This window comes from Pseudorasbora parva, chromosome 15 (assembly GCF_024679245.1).
Source record: "Pseudorasbora parva isolate DD20220531a chromosome 15, ASM2467924v1, whole genome shotgun sequence".
Taxonomy (NCBI): domain Eukaryota; kingdom Metazoa; phylum Chordata; class Actinopteri; order Cypriniformes; family Gobionidae; genus Pseudorasbora; species Pseudorasbora parva.
Window position 1 is genome coordinate 28905555 of NC_090186.1, and position 17890 is coordinate 28923444.

General features: G+C 37.2%; 1 protein-coding gene across 2 annotated transcripts in view; it reads right to left on the reverse strand.

Moving 5' to 3' along the window:
• Window positions 1-5660: 5660 nt before the first annotated feature.
• fndc1 (fibronectin type III domain containing 1) overlaps window positions 5661-17890 on the reverse strand; it is a 57039-nt gene continuing 44809 nt past the window's right edge. The window contains exons 16-22 of one of the 2 annotated variants that reach the window (XM_067417602.1): window positions 17642-17878; window positions 12421-12529; window positions 8129-8208; window positions 8008-8037; window positions 6993-7154; window positions 6666-6788; window positions 5661-6527 (exon numbers count right to left, since the gene is read on the reverse strand). In XM_067417602.1, coding sequence (XP_067273703.1) covers window positions 6412-6527; window positions 6666-6788; window positions 6993-7154; window positions 8008-8037; window positions 8129-8208; window positions 12421-12529; window positions 17642-17878 — 857 coding nt within the window. In that variant the 3' untranslated portion in view covers window positions 5661-6411. The remainder of the gene's footprint in view (window positions 6528-6665; window positions 6789-6992; window positions 7155-8007; window positions 8038-8128; window positions 8209-12420; window positions 12530-17641; window positions 17879-17890) is intronic. The other variant, XM_067417603.1, reaches the window with a different exon arrangement.

Below are 17890 nucleotides of genomic sequence, written 5' to 3' on the forward strand. Positions count from 1 at the left end.
AAATGCTGACCAAGTATTTAAAGGTTGAGAGATGAGCTCATTGGCTGGCTACTGATACAGCAGGAGACAATCAGCTTTGCCCTATGGAGAATGATGTGATTGCAAGCAGATTGAGTTAAGAACCCATCAGCCTGCATGACCAGTGGTTTAAAAATGGTTTGCTTTTAGTAAATCAGTTATTTAATAATCAAGGTTTATTAATGTCCTATACTGAATTTAATTCAGAATATAACTTGCCAGTTACCCTAATGAATTTGCCATAGTTATGAGATAGATGCCATCAGGAAATTAGCATGCTCTTAAAAAATAGCAATTGCCCTCCTCTTATGACTATTACTATTCCTGAACAAACTGAAACCCCTACAGGTAAAATATGTTTTTCTGGAAAAAAGGATCTAAATTATAAAGTTAGATTCCCTTTTCTTGAAAATATCATCTCTATATCTCCTGCAGTCCTTTATTAGAATAATTTATTTATAAATTTAAATTGGAAAAGATTTGGTCCTTGCATCAAAAATACTCACTAATAAAGTAAAAGATATAATATAGGATAATAAATACATTTTACCCTGTTAAACATTTCATGAAGAAATTTAAAACTGATATTGATTCGAGATGTTCATTTTGGCAAGTCTGCACAAATTTTGTTTATCATTTATTTTGGGCATGATACAACTTTGGGGCTTTTAAAATATTGAGGCTCTTATTAATGATATTATGCCTTGATTATAAGTATGCCTTGAAGTATTCACTTTTTAAGACTCTATTTTTTGTCACGATGGTTGTGACTATTAAAAACAACGTTTACTTTCTCATAAGTGTAATGTATTTTCTTTTAAATTTTATAACCACAAATGTAAATTAACCCACAACCAACCAATCTTTCGTGTCTTTTTTAAAAGAGTTGAACATATCTTAACACTATTTCATCCTCTATAAATAAGAAAGCAAGTAAAACCTCTTCAGTTTGTAACGTTTTTAACTTGTATACCCTAATTGATGTATATATATCTTACCCTCATGTTCTGATGACATTGAACATTTTATTGATACATTGTGTGTATTGTATACAAATTTGTATATTACGTCATCTCTGTATCTTTCAGACACAGACGAGGACACAGAGGGATTAGTGCAAGGTTTATTAACAGAGGTTTCGAACACAGGTGATACTTAGAAGGTGGGTGACACTCAGACAACGGACGATGAAGGTGAAGACGATAATGGTGGTGAAGACGAAGATGACGGTGACGATGAAGACGAAGATGGGTACAGATGAGGGCTTCTTGGAAGGACAGGCAGTCAATGGTGGGATTGTCAAGAACAGACAATGGGAGTGAAGGTGAGTCGCGTTGATAAAGTGGTGACTGGTGGTGCCCAGGTGTTCAGAATGATGGTGATGGGGAACGAGTGGGCGTGACAGTATCTTTTGCATTAATAAAAAAAGGTTTTTTTTTTTCTTTTCTTTTTCTGATGTTGCTATGAGAATACTGCCTTAATTTGGTCTTAATGCTTTTACAGCACATTAGCATTTTCTATTTTTGTGCTACAGTATATTTAATATAGCTAATGAAGTAATGAAATCCCAGATTTTTATCTCAGCAAAATTATAGTAATTCAAACTAATAACTGATAAACATGCATGGTGGATTATAAATTTATGGCATTTCTTCAGCAGGTTAATCTCTCTCTCTCTCTCTCTCTCTCTCTCTCTCTCTCTCTCTCTCTCTCTCTCTCTCTCTCTCTCTCTCTCTCTCTCTCTCTCTCTCTCTCTCTCTCTCTCTCTCTCTCTCTCTCTCTCTCTCTCTCTCTCTCTCTCTCTCTCTCTCTCTCTCTCTCTCTCTCTCTCTCCTGACTTTCTTTCGATGATTTAATCCTTTTAGTATGAGTGGTAACATTTTCCAGCCCAAGTAGCGCATGACCTACTTTGAAAAGAGATGCACAAATAGCATGTGGAAAACAGTTTAGATCTTGCTTTAACTCAATTTGAATAACTATACTTTTAAGCTAAATTTTAGTTAACTGTGCCCATAAATCTAAAAACTTTCATCTGATTAAAAAATTACTTAGCGATTATTATTGTTGGTTTACAAAAACATTCAAAGAGAAATTGAGAAAATACAGATTAAAGAAACGTATTGTAAATCTTCAGTTTAAATGAACCAAATTACAAGGCAGTCGTAATTGCTTGGGCAACTTCCTTTGTTTTGCCTACAGGCATTAGGCTTTTACAAAAGCATCTGGCCAAAACACTACGTGTGTAGCCATTAATGGGATTGTTTAACAAAGTTAGATGCCTCACATGTGTGGTTCTCCACTAAATTTCAACGGTAATTGGTTTTTAATGCTTTCATTCCCTGTAAAGCTTGATTCAGCAGACCGTCAACACTGTCAAAGTGTTTTAGAGCGCTACCGAATTTTGCTATAATTTGCCATTAGCAAATGTAATCAAAATGTGAAAGACTAAAATGATTAAACAACTCTGTTTATTGTCATTCCATCACTTTGGAAACTGCAATCAGTAACATTATGATAAACTTCTTTAAATCCACAGCCAATCAGCAACCTCAAATGTTTCATTGACTGTTGCAGGCCTCTTTGAGTCATTATTGCTGGGGAAAGGTGAAATACATTTGTGATGTGTAGTGTAAACTTAGTTTAAAGTTGTCATTGGAGTAAAGTAAGCAACTGGAAACCTTAGATATTTGATCACGGTTCCCATGTGGCATTGTTGTGTGGTGGTTGCGACGACAAGATCAGTGACCTGCTCAAATATCCCTCATGTTCTCCAAACCCATGTTTGTAAATATATTTGCCACAAGATATTGTTCCATTGCACGCCACTCTGCAAAAAGCTCTTTTGTAGAAACAGTCTCTCTCTCTCTCACCCACTTCCTCTTTTAACATCTTTAGCAGATGTGTTTGTCCGGTCTCATTTTGCTCTCGGGCAACCCACTTCAAACTTATTATCTGTGAAGTCTGTTCTTCCTAAAGAAGATGAATCGATACATTCTGAATTTCTCGCAAATGTCCTGTTTCTCGTTGATTTGTGATTTGAGCTCTCTGGATATTTGTAGACTGAAGTAAAAAGTTTGTTGTACACTCTTAAAATGGACAGAGGATCTTCTCATATTTGTCTGTACTTTAAAAATAACCATTACAACGAAAAACTCTGGAAAAAACACATAAGAGATCCCTTAGGCATGTGGAACGTGACCAGGTGCCAAATAAAACATCAATGGGTTTTATTTTAACGATAAGCAACCGCTGTACTCACAGATAAGATTCTTGCATTTTCTCTCTCGATTTGATTTCGATTCCAAAGTGAGGCTAATTATGGCAGGCATGCCAAACGATGACGCACCTTTCTAACAATGCCAGAATACATGAATGGATGCCAGTCATCAAGCCGGCATATCATAATTATTGTTTATTTATAATGATGGGAAAGTATTCATTTTCATCTTGTACAAAAGATTGGAATAATAAATAACAAAGATAAAAAATTGAAATAAAGTGCAATAACTTATTGCCTGCATGGTGTGTAGGAGGAAAGAACTTTCTAGGTATTTGTAATTTTGTTATAGGCTTTTAAATGTGTCAGAATAAAGGGTTATTGCTAAAACACCTCATCCGAAAGAGATTTAGAAAAGGAGGATCAGTTATTACCACCTATTATTATGTGGAAAGCCCACCACAGTCGCATGACCACAAACACATACGTTTCAATCAGAAAGAATTCAACCATTCTTGACAATGTGCTGGATACATAAAATTTATTAAGTTGGTGACTGTAATATTTCCCTGACTTGTATTCTTGCTTAATTTTAAAATGATTTTTTAAAACCTTTTTTTTTTCTAGAAATGTAACAGTGCCCGTCTCTAAAGTTCACAAAGGTTATTTGCAGTATTCTGATCGTGATCAATATAATACATTTAAAATAATGGTATTTAAAATGATAATATAACCCTCTATGGCATGACTTTTTATTCTTCTGGGAAAAAATATTGTTTGTAATTTCATCCCATTTTTTTGGAGCTTTGGAGCCCTGATAATATATCCATCATCAAAACCAGCAATATGTGCATTAGATACAGTTTTATTTTGGAAAACATCAAACTATACAAAAACAGTACTACTAACACCTCATGATGTATTATATTCATACACCAATCAGGCATAACATTATGACCACTGAGAGGTGAAGTGAATAACACTGATGATCTCCATCACGGGCACATGTTAGTGGGTGGGTTATTGTGGTTATTGAGCAGCAAGTGAACATTATGTCCTCAAAGTTGATGTGTTAGAAGCAGGAAAAATGCCCAAATTGTGATGGCTAGAGGACTGGGTCAGAGCATCTCCAAAATTGCAGCTCTTGTGGGCTGTTCCTGGTCTGCAGTGGTAAGTATCTATCAAAAGTGCTCCAAGGAAGGAACAGTCATGAACCGGTGACAGGGTTATTGGCAGCTAAGGCTCATTGAGACCCGTCAGGGTGCCCATGCTGACCCCTGACCCCGCCGAAAGCACCAACAGTGGCATGTGAGCATCAGAACTGGACCACGGAGCAATGGAAGAAGGTGGCCTGGTCTGAGGAATCACGTTTTCTTTAACATCACGTGGACTGCCGGGTGCGTTTGCGTGGCTTACCTGGGGAACACATGGCCCCAGGATGCACTATGGGAAGAAGGCGAACCAGCGGAGGCAGTGTGATGCTTTGGTCAATGTTCTGCTGGAAACCTTGGGTCCTCCATCCATGTGGATGTTACTTTGACACATCCCACCTACCTAAGCATTGTTGCAGACCATGTTCACCCTTTCATGGAAACGGTATTCCTGGTTGCTGTGGCCTTTTTAACTCACACTTCAACAAAGCACAAATGGTTCAAGAATGGTTTGAGGAGCACATCAATGAGTTTGAGGCGTTGACTTGGCCTCCAAATTCCCCAGATCTCAATCGAATCAGGCATCTGTGGGATGTGCTGAAAAAACAAGTCTGATCCATGGAGGCTACACATCACAACTTACAGGACTTAAAGGATCTACTGCTGACATCTTGGTGCCAGACACCTTCAGGGGTCTAGTGGAGTCAATGCCTCGTTGGGTCAGGGCTGTTTTGGCAGCAAAAGGGGGACCAGCACAATATTAGGGAGGTGGTCATATGTTATGCCTGATCGGTGTTAATAATAATAAAATAAAAACATAAAAGATACACATAATGCACATTCTTTGAGTTTTCTGAACTTTTAAAAACAAACTTTCCAGGAGTATTTGAATGCACCAAATGGTCCTAACCCTATGATATTGCCTGAACAAAAGTGGTCTAACTGCACGGTGTTGCCCTGAGGCAACAAACAAATACACACAGTTTTAGTATATAAATAAAAACAAAATAAATATTTAAACAATCAAACATACTCCTTTACATACTAATGCACATGCATATTTTTTTTATATAAAGTTATTTCAATTTAAACATGTTAAAAAGTGATATATTTCTAACCAATTGATGTGGTTTTGCTTCATGAAAGGACTGCTCCACCCCAAACAAAAAGTCACACCCACTTCAGCCTCTCATTTCATTGAACATACATGTCAAGTGATATTATATATAATAAAATTTATTTTAAAAAGTTAAAGGGGCGGTGTGAGGTCCAAAAAGGTAGTTTGTTGCCTGAGGGCAACACCATGCCATAGAGGGATAATATATAAATGTATATACAGTATATAAATCACACACTTGATATGTAATAAATAGAAGTCTTTGGTATCTCATTATTTATCAAAGTAAGATGAAGATGTTACATTTTCTCCATAGCACCTTTATTCAAATTTGAACCATTCCTGAGCAAATAAAAATAGTTTTTTTTTCAACCTGCCCTAATATGGGCAATACTTCCATGCCAACTTTTGTTCAAAAAGAGGGTAATACAAAAATGTAAGATTACAAAACCTCAGCAAGTTATATAAACAACAGCAAATATCACTCACAGATAAAATTGTTACATCATTGCAAATGGCATATTTTTGTTCTCAGCCGTTACTTTTGTGCCAACAATTTGTGTTTCTTTGAAGTTACTGTAAGATAAATATTCCAGGTGGAATTGAATGTGAAATAATTACTATTACAGAACACATGAAAATAAAACACTGTTAATAAACTCAAATACACATGCTGCAATTTCCTCATATACAGACTGATTTTAAAAAAAGTGCTTGATATCGAATATGTAGAAATATTAGTGTTACTCAAAGTACTATATTCCTTCCATCAGAAGCAGATGCTATACGATTTAGGTTTGGTTGCCATGGTGAGCAATAGTTCACCTCTGTGATTGGCTGGTAAATATAGGAAGAGAACACATAGTATGTGATTGCCTGTGGAAATGTCCTCTTGAAGTTTCCCCCTGTTACCACTTTCCAGGGATTGGAACTCCACATTCATACCAGCCAACAAAAGGATGTGGTGTGCGCCTGCCGATGGCCCCGAAATTCACTGGCTCTTGTCGGTATGACCGATAATACCCTGAAATTCACAAACGGCATTATGTTACTCTGCTGATTGATCACCCTCTTAAGCGGCAGTGAGCAAACACAGAGATGACATGAAGATATGAGGCTTCGAGTAAAGCCAAACTACAGAGCATGCTCAGATATGTCATACCTTGAGCTGTGGGTAGGTTCAGGGAGAGATTGTGTGGTCCTGTCCTTCCATCTAGATAGGAGTCCACGAACTGGCAGTGGTCCTCTCCGTGGCCGAAAGTATCAGCGACGCTGTAGAATGTTTCTGAAATGGAAAACAGCCGTAGCTTGAGTATCCCTCAGGACCCAAACCTCAGACAGTGCATTGTGTTTAGCTGAGGGAAACTGTGGTTTGGATTGGATACTTCCAGGCCAGCACTCCAAAAACAGAGCACTTCGTATTACAGACACACTTAGCAGTAAATTAAAGTTTCAAATGTATTGTGTTATAAGAAACCAAGGTCAGTACCTTTCAGTCCATCTCCCATGAAGATCTTGTAGCGCAGTGAGTTGCAGAGGACGACTCCTACAAACTTCCTGTACCAGGTGCGCTTGACAAACTGACTTCCTTTACATGAACTGTGGGCTGGGTTATACCTGAATGAGAATGGGACCCAGATGGGCTCCCCACCTAGAAAGGGAATGAATGTCAATAACAAATACTTTTCATTTTAGGCCATTGCATTTGAAAAAAATCATGAAAAGGGAACTAATTAGAAATTATTTGCTACTAAGTGCAAACAGAGCTTTGTTGACTCAAAACCTAGCTCGATTAGTACAGTCTTTTCTGATGAAGATGGTTGACCAAGATAATCTTGCTGGATGTTGGGACACCAGAACATCAGCATTAAAAAATATTAAAAGGGTGATTCTGAACACTGCTGTTCCACTGCTGCTTCAATATACCTGTATGTATATCTGTATATCCTAATTAATTTCATAATCAAAGCCTTAATCAATATTTGTCTTCCTATATTATTATAATGATTCTTTCCAGTTATGATTTTGCTTTATGTGTCTTGTTTTCTTAAGTGTCTTTCATTTCATTTATTATATTTTATTCCCTTATATTTTTATATTTCTTTTTACTGAAACACTAAAGAGTCAAGATGAATATTGCCTGTACTATTGTGTTTCCCTCTCACTGAGTGAAAGCACATGTTATCAGTATGTTTTGGTTAGAACTGGAGCCTAATCAGCTCCAACCTTTGAGAGATTGTGCACAATATTCTATGTTACAGTGTTGAGAATGGTGTATGAACGGCGAGGCAACGAGACGGTGAGAGCGGGAACGTGGCCCACGGACTCCTTGTGAGACTTGAAGCTGGCTTCTGCTTTTGAAATTGCAAGCTATTCTTAAGTAATATTTTCTTTTAATTATTTACACTCCTGACTCATTTTTCAATACTGGTCCTGGGTCATAAGCGGTTAACCCCTAACAATATATACATTTATATAAAAATGTTTAATGATGTATCTGTTACCTGGGGGTCTCTCTATGAGCAGGGGGTCATCTAGAGTAAAGCAAACACATATTTAATTTGTATTTATGAACATTTTTTAATCCAACAACCTTTATGGGGGTTCAGACAAGAGAAGACTCACCAGACTCTGTGACGTAGGTTAAAGTTTCACTGAGTGGCCCCAGTCCAAATATATTCTTTGCTTGAACTTTGAAGTAATACCTAAGAACATAATGAGAACATGTACGTATAAAATCATTTTCAAAGTCATTTTTAAAACACGGGTTGCTGTCATGAAGATACCATTTTTATGAAACATTTTATGTAAATCTAAAACTCAATGAACTCTTGCTCCCACACTGTAAAAAAAATTGTTGGTTTTTGTTGGTTTAACTTAAAAAAGTAAGTAACCTTAGTTGATACAATGAAGGAAATTTGTTTAATAAATAGAAACTCAAATATTTTTGTATCTGAACCACATAAAAAAATGTGATAAATCATGAAAATAGCACTTTGGCATGTTTCACGGCGTCATCAGAAATAAAACACACAATTACCCAATATGCTCACTAAATCTTTTAATAATATTTAAATAAAGGTTGTCAAATTTCAAAAAATGTTCATTGTATTAACTCAAAATTTTAAGGCAACCAGGTAACTTTTTTCTAAATATTTTTTTTACAGTGTAACTTGATGTTACAATGAGAGCAGAAGGACTGAAGGACAGAGGAATGGAGGAACGTATGGGATTGGAAAAGGGAAAGAAAATTAAAATAAAGAAAAAGAAGGGTAGGGTAGAGAATGAAGGCAAAAGGGAATGGAAATTAAAAAAAGAAAGGAATATGAAAGAAAATAAAAGGAAAAAGGATATGGAATATAAAAAGAAAAGAACATTGAAAGAAAAACAATAAAAGGAAGAAATAAAAGGAAAAAGGAAAGCTAGGAAAAAATAAGGGGAATGAAAATGGATAAGTTAAATGAATAAATTGAAAGGAAAGGAAAAGGGGAACAGGACAAGAGAAAAAAGAAAAGAAAAGTATAAAGGAAATGAAAGCAAAAGCGAAAGAAAATTAAAAGAAAGTAAATGGGAAGTGAAAGGAAAATGCATAGAAAAATAAAAGAAAATGAAAAGAGGAAATGAAAGGGAAAAAGGGTAGGATAAATAAAGGAAAAGAAAAAGGATAGCGGGAAAATGGGAAAGAAAAAAGTGAAGCAAACTGATGAAATAAAATGTAAAAAAAGGAAAGAATAGAATAAAAAGGAAAATAAATAACTGAAAATAAAATTGAAAGGTTAAAGAGAAAAAGAGGTTTGGAAAATAAAAGTAAAAATGAGGGAAAAAAAGGAAAGGGCACAGTTAAAATGTGCCTTTAGAAAATGTGCACGAGACGAAATTATAAGAATGAGCCTCTGGCAAAAAGAAAAGGCTGACAAGGAAATATGACAAGAAGAAACAGCATGTCAAGAGAATAACACATCAACATGGATTTTCCAATCTGACAAAACCTCTTTATGACAAATACCAGAGCGTAAGCACTTAGTCTGCCCTGACTCTGGCACATCCTTTACCTCTGAGGATAAATTAAACCAGAGAACTGTGATGAAGTTCAAAGGGCTGAGCAAACAGCACTCGGTTCTGCCCGTGAGAAGCTGTTCAGTAAGCTCACGCTTCACTTAGTTTAACTCAGGACCCGTTTAATGACATAAAATCAGCACTGCTGGATCAAATTAGCACAGCCACGTGGAAACTCTGACCAAAATAAAGAGAAAGAGAAAATGGACAATTACAGTCAGACCGCCAGAGGGAGAGGGAGAGTGGGGCGGGGGCCTGTCATATTTCAGTGAGGATGTGTGTTACGGCTTGTGTGTCCATGTGCAGTTTTCCTTGTCCTTTTGACCATAATTCTTCTTATGTATGTGTGTCTTATTTTTCCTCGATTTACTGACTATAATTCTTCTTGGAATTGCTGAAAGCTCCAGTCTCGATATGGCATCCAAGTGGTTTGTCATTGTTGCTTTGATTGAGAAGGAGCTGTTATTGTCCACAGTGCGAGCTATTTACCTAGTTCTAAAAGCTATTGCAAATCATTCATAAAACTTCTAAACACTTCATGCCTGAATTATAAAGTTGTCAGTCACTGAGCTCAGCTGAGAGGCTATAATAACAGAGGCTTCTAAATGAATCCCAGGAGACGATAAGAACAACTTTATTATTACATACCACACTTATGAACCAAACATCTCTAATGAATGCACTTGCATTCAAGTGTTTTCTCAAGGTACTAATGGAGATCCTGCATCTGCCTGCCTGGGAAAGTGTACAAAACAAATGTCAATCAAAGCTGGGGTGTTGGACACAGCTGCATGTATTTATGTAAGTGTGAGTAACCCGTGTGCAGGCTTAAGTGAGATCTGCGGATGATTTTTATATTTTGTACTGATAGTACTATACTTCAAAATCATAACTGAATAGGCAGAAAACATTTAATAAACAAACTTGCTTAAGGGATGTGCAGAACTTTCCTGAATGGCGGGTGCTTCAATTTTGCAGAAATCTCATGGGTGTCGTAATGCACCACTGAAAGCATGCTACTAGGTGAAGAGAGCATTTAGAAGTGTCTGGTAGGTAGAAATTACTTCACATCTGTGGGAAATGTCCAGACAGCCTATAAACACCTCCTTTATCTACTGCTGCAAAAATGTGTTGGTTGGTAGGAGTTTACAGTGTTACAGTGAGAGCAGAATTCGAGAAACAGACACATGAAGACACGATACAGTTCAGTGAAATGTGCTTGAAATTGAGTCATGGCCAAAGGAAGATCAAACCTGCAGAAATTTAAAATAGATAGGACACGGACGGACGGAAAGACGGACAGACAGACAGACAGATAGAGACAGACAGACAGACAGACAGATAGAGACAGACAGACAGAGAGACAGACAGATAGATTTACAGATAGATAGATAGACAGACAGACAGACAGACAGACAGACAGATAGATAGATAGATAGATAGATAGATAGATAGATAGATAGATAGATAGATAGATAGATAGATAGATAGATAGATAGATAGATAGATAGATAGATAGATAGATAGATAGATAGATAGATAGATTTACAGACACACAGACAGACAGACAGACAGACAGACAGACAGACAGATAGATAGATAGATAGATAGATAGATAGATAGATAGATAGATAGATAGATAGATAGATAGATAGATAGATAGATTTACAGACACAGACAGATAGATAGATAGACAGACAGACAGACAGACAGACAGACAGACAGACAGACAGACAGATAGATAGATAGATAGATTTACAGACACAGACAGATAGATAGACAGACAGACAGACAGACAGACAGACAGACAGACAGACAGATAGACAGATAGATAGATAGATAGATAGATAGATAGATAGATAGATAGATAGATAGATAGATAGATAGATAGATAGATAGATAGATAGATAGATAGATAGATAGATAGATAGATAGATAGATAGATAGATAGATAGATTTACAGACACAGACAGACAGATAGACAGACAGACAGACAGACAGACAGACAGACAGATAGATAGATTTACAGACACAGACAGATAGACAGACAGACAGACAGACAGACAGACAGACAGACAGACAGACAGACAGACAGACAGACAGGTAGGTAGATAGATAGATAGATAGATAGATAGATAGATAGATAGATAGATAGATAGATAGATAGATAGATAGATAGATAGATAGATAGATAGATAGATAGATAGATAGATAGATAGATAGATAGATAGATAGATAGATAGATTTTAAATGTGTTTTGGTATAGGTTTTTTCATTATAGGTTTGGTTTGATTCATCAGTTCGAATCTCCTCCAAAGAACAGAACAGAATGAAACAAGTATGTCAAACTGAATAGATTCATTAACGAGTTAAATATGACAGCCCTACTAATTCTTTATTAGTCCCTAGCTCCCATGACTTAACCTCGTCTCGTATTCAACATATTCAACTACTACATCTTAGACCAGTTATCATGTCATAAATGCTTTAAGACTGAGCAAAAATGTTTGGAAAAATGTACATCACCACAACTATTCTTAAAGGATGCTGCACAACAAGGGGAAGATAAATTACGCATTCATATAAATTTGTCCAATAAAGGAAGTGGAAATTATTTTATAGCTTTGTATACCAGCAAGCCTTCCCAGCATATTGTTGGATTAAGCATGATTTAGGGTGGCTCCCAAAAGATCTCCATTGAGAATGTGTTCCAGTTGTCATTTTGTGAGCCCTTACATCTGAACGGCTCTGTATTCAATTTCATATAACATTGTAGACTGTAGAGTGAATGTGCCACAAACATACAAAGCATATAAATAAGTGAATGGACTGATGTGTGCATGTCAAATTCTGGATCGCACCTGGAATTAGGCTTGAGGTTTTCAACAGGAAGGTGTGTTCCACTTGAGGGTCTGGTTGACCATCTGTTGTTTAGGACATCGTCATAGGATGCACTGTGTACCATGTAGCCTATAAAAAAAGAGTGTACGCTGAATGTGAGGGATTCAAAGAGAATCAAATAAATGAGCATAAATGATGTCATGTCTGTGCAGGGATTCCTCAATATAATCCTGATTCTTTATTACATCATGGAAGGGCTAAACTCCTGCCAAGGCAGCAGGATGTATATAAAGCATGTGTGCGTATTTTCCATCGTTTAAAATGAAAGAGAGATGCAGTGCAATACTGAAGCTTTATGAAAGAAGGGAGGGTGACTGAAAATATAAAGTAATATACATTTTTATTAACAGGAGATTATTTAAAGGAACAAGGTTCTGTAAACAGTTTCAGCTTTTGATAACCATCATTTTCCAACTTTAAATATACACTACCGTTTAAAAGTTTAGGGTCTGTAACCTTGAACCTTGTCTGTATTTTGAATGTCTTTGAAAGAAATCTCATGATCACCAAGGCTGCATTTATTTGACAAAATGTTTATGTATAGGGCACAATATGTACGATTTTTGGATTAAAATATCCAAAAAACACTAGAAAAATGTTTTATATTTTGTGGATGTGTACTTACATCATCCCAAAATGTTCCAAGAATGTTTAAATCCAGAGAAATAAGCTATTTTAACCAGGATGGGACCACGTTACACATGATTTCCATTTTGTTTTATTTTGTGGAAACCATGGAAACACCAAAGACGCTTTAATATATGATGTGTTTTATTAGACAGGTGAGCAACTGTTTGGATATATTCATTGCCAGAAAATGAATCGTTATATACACTATATTACCGAAAGTTTTGGGACGCATGCCTTTACATGAACAGTTATTTAATGACATCTCATTCTTAATCCGTAGGGTTTGATATAGAGTTGGCCCACCCTTTGCAGCTTCAGCTCTTCTAGGAAGGCTCTCCTCAAGGTTTATGGGAATTTTTGACCATTCTTCTAGAAGTGCATTTGTGAGATCAAGCACTGATGTTGGACGAGAAGGCCTGGCCCACAGTCTCCGCTCTAATTCATCCCAAAGGTGTTCTATCAGGTTGAGGTCAGGACTCTGTGCAGGCCAGTCAAGTTCCTCCACATCAAACTCGCTCATCCATGTATGGACCATGCTTTGTGCGCTGGAGCTAGAGCTAAGCCCGGGCTCAAAATAATCAAGCCTGACCGTACCCGAGCCCGTGCATGTTGTGTCCGAGCCCGGTCCGGCACATTAACTGTAATTATGAGCCCGAGCCCGTTTTAAACCAGACCATTTTTTAATAAGTGGCCGTTCTGACGAGAACGAGCCTGCAATGAGCAAAGCGGACTGGTGTGACTCATGTTAAATAATACTGATAAATTGAAATGGGCTGATAACTTCGCCATTTTCTTCAGAGCGACTGTACAGCTGAATCAAATTTTGTTGCTATAAATTTTGCTACTCTAAAAGATTTTTTATAGTTTACAAGCATTTGACAGTTTGAGTGATAATTTCAATTAATTTCATAATATCTTATAGTACTTGGTTTGTCCCCCTGTAGTTTTAAGCCTAGTTCAGACTGCACGATTTTCAAACTCGTCGGGTCTCTGCTCTTTCCACACTGCATGACTATCTGGGGTACCATTCAGTCACTGCTGTGTTCACACTGCACGATGGTTTGACGACAGAGGAGTTCACACTGCATGACTGAACTAGAGGAAGAATCGCCGACAACCCGCTCTCTCCTGTGCGCAAACTACGTTTCCCAAACACACGTGCGATGTGACAAGTAAACAACACGAGATCACACGTACGTCAGACCGGAGTTCTCGCGCGAGACTTGGAATTGTTATTAAAAATGATAAACTGCACAAAGTTTGCTTCAAATTGTGTGCGCTGATTTGTGGAGAAAAAGCAAAAAGATTATGGCGGAAGAAATTATTGGAGAGACAGAGGGAGCCAGGATTGTGTTCTGCAAAGACAGTTTGAGGTAAATAAACAATTTTGTAATGTGCTGCTGCTGTGGCTGGATGTGCAAACGTTTGGCCTTTGTTTCTGTTTGATAGAATTGTAAATATATCTATTAAAATACTGATATTCTGCTCTATTACTCCTCCCTGAACCTCCTCAGAACGCTGTTTGAACAGCAAGAGTTTCAATCTCGTCAGGTCCAGATATTTAGCATGCCAAATATCTCATGGGAGCGTCGACGACTCGTCGGCGATTCTCTCTGATCGCGTCTTTGATGATTGTCACTCGCGTGCACGAGCATTAATTTGCTTATGATCGCGGGCATTTGTCTGCGATTTCACAAAACCTGTCGGAGACTCAAAATCGGGGTAAAAATCGGGCAGTGTAAACTAGGCTTTAATGGAAGCTTGTGTAAAATCTGATCATGTTTTCCGGCATGGTTTGAGATTATCTCAAGCTTCACTGAAAACTATCTGAACATATGTATAAAGAGTCAAATAATCAAATGGAAATTATGCGCTGAACCCGCTCTGATATTACTCAACCTACTACTTTATGGTTGAGTTGCTGTTGTTCCCAATTGCTTCCACTTTGTTATAATATCAACAGTTGACCGTTGAATATTAAGTAGAGAGGAAATTTCACGAATGGACCTATCACAGTACCACAGTACCTATCACAGAGCTCCTACAGAGCGACCCATTCTTTCACCTGTGGCCATGGAAGTGATTGGAACATCTGAATTCAATGTTTTGGGGGGGGGTGACCTAATACTTCTTGCAATATAGTCTATATTATGTAAAATAATATTACAATTTAAAATGTCATTTTACATTCTATTTTAATATATTTAATGTATTACTGTGATAGCAAAGCAAGTCATTAGTTCAGTTTTCAGTGCCACACGATTCTTCCAAATCATTCTGATATGCAGATTCATCAATCTTACTTACCCCGATTTCAGATGGTAGTTTATACAGTACATGCACATACAAACACATTTAAATAAAAATAAAATATACATATGCTGGATTTGTAAATGTATTAATGGTAAAACTAAATGCTTTTAGGTCTAGTAAAAAAGCAGTATAAAACTGCTTTAAAAAAAACTGCAGTAATATGAGATTGCCAGTGTAAAATTGTATTCAAGAGCATGTGGACTTTATTTTTCATGTGTTGAAAAAGTTGCACCATTCATCTTAGCAACTTTATCTGTTGTCTGTTGGCAGGGAATCGCCTACATTTAAACCTCCTCACACATCACATTGTGACACTAACAGTGGCTTTGGGAACTGCTTCCCTGTATGTGTGAATCAGGATGAAACTGTCAAGGTCAATATGTTGGAGCAGTGTTATATATAGCTTTGCGTTTGGAAATGCACATTAAATGAAAACCAGACAAGATGTAAGACAATTCAGCATACTACACTTTTAAAGATCAGGGTACTTCAGCATGTGGTATTTCGGCACACAACCCTGTATCTTTTTTACAAACCACACACAATCCATTTCAATCAATTTCTGAGAAAGCCAAAATAGGGAGTGCATCATCATCATCATCATCATTTTAATGAAGCCATTCAAACACAGCTTCTTTCTATGCAAATTAGGTATATTGTGGAATGTATACCAATTTCAAAAATGGCAGCACTGTTTGCCTGCCACATTTAAACACTCTGTCATTCTGTCATCATTTACTTACCCTCGAGTTGTTCCAAAGCTGTATACACTTATTTTTTCTGCATAACACAGAACTAATTTTGAAGAATGTTTAGCCTGACGTGGTCATACTCAATTCTAATCAGAATATGAGTCTGAAACTGCTCCATTGGGCTGTGATTATGGGGCGTGTTTAAACCGAACCAGGAAAGACCTCAATTGGATAGACCTACAACCAATCAGAGCAACGAAGCGACGCATTGTCAAATGTCAACAGACAGAGCTCATCTGCACTGTGTTGCCAAGTCCGCATTTTTTCCCGCGGTTGTTTTATATGTCCAAGGGTTGAGCGACTATTATGTGATATATAGACCCATGAGTGCGAATTTTAGCAGGCAATCTTGCCAAAATAAAAAATTAACCCCCCAAACACCATTTTTCCCCCGGAGAACCCCCCGAGAAGCTATTGTTTAGAGCTAGTAGTTGGCAGATTTTGTTGTAAAAACTTGGCAACCCTGTCTACACACGCGCTGGAATAAATAATTTTAGCTGGTGTTGTAAAAAAATAAAAGAATTTATTGATACACAGAGTACTTACCCAACATGATCATCATCTGAGAGAAATTGTGAAGGTGAATGCATATACAAACAAGCTCTCCGTTTAGGATTCGAGTAAATATAATCCAAGCCCCTTTGATGACGTGCTGTTTATCATCTGTCTGTCATCGTCTAAAGCCCGCCCTGATGATTTCATTGGTCTGAACAGTTTCTGTTCGGGGATAATTACTCCTCTATGGAGCGATGCCAGACCGAACTGCCCGACCTAAAAATGTTGTGGGCGGGGCTAAGTTCAGCTGGCATCCAGGCTAAAGAATGTTGGTAACCAAACAGTTTTTTTACTTGTATGTATGGAGAGACAAAAACACATTTTCTTTTATGTTCCACAGAAAAAAAAAAGTCTTAAGTTTGGACTGACATGAGGATGAGCAAATGATAACAGAATTTTCAATGTTGGGTTAACTACCCCTCTAATGTCATGGTATTACCACCCAAGGAAAGCATGCAGTTAATTCACTAATTGCACATCTGTCTTTCTAAATCTTTAAATGACAAAATTGTTGTTGACATATCTGATGAGCTGGGTTGTTAATCTTTTTCAGCACTGCTATCAAACAGGCTCATACATGATTCATTTGCTTGCACATTGTAGATTGAGAAACCGAACATCATAGAATGATATATTGATTGGGTTCTCACACACGTAGTGTGGCACCTTTGGTATGTTTGAAAGTGCAGCTGAAACTCTGTAAAAGTCACAACTTTGAGAGTAAAAATCAAGCCTTCTAAAATAAAAAAGGGAATTTCAATTGTGATTTAAATTTATCCCAAACATTAAACGATATAAGATGCAACAGAAAGCCTGTCATTTTATATTATATATTTTTCTGTATCTAGAAAATGTGAAACTTACAGACTCAAGTCAGTTTTCACAGTATTTTTAAGTATCAAAAACAGAACTGCTATAGGCTGTCACTTACCAGACACCATGTCATCTTTCAGTGGAAGTGTCCAGTCCAAAATCACAAAGGAGTGACAGCCCTCCATAGCAACCACAGTGACATTATGGGGCTTATTTTTGGGTGGCTGCTTTTGATTAAGTGATTGTTGGTCCTTCTCCATCAAGTCTGCTAAGACATCCACTTGCAGGTACTCCAGAGCCTCAGTGAGGGAGCAGGGAGCTCCAGGGTCCTTACGGATGTAGTTTACATATGGAGCTGAGAGCAGGA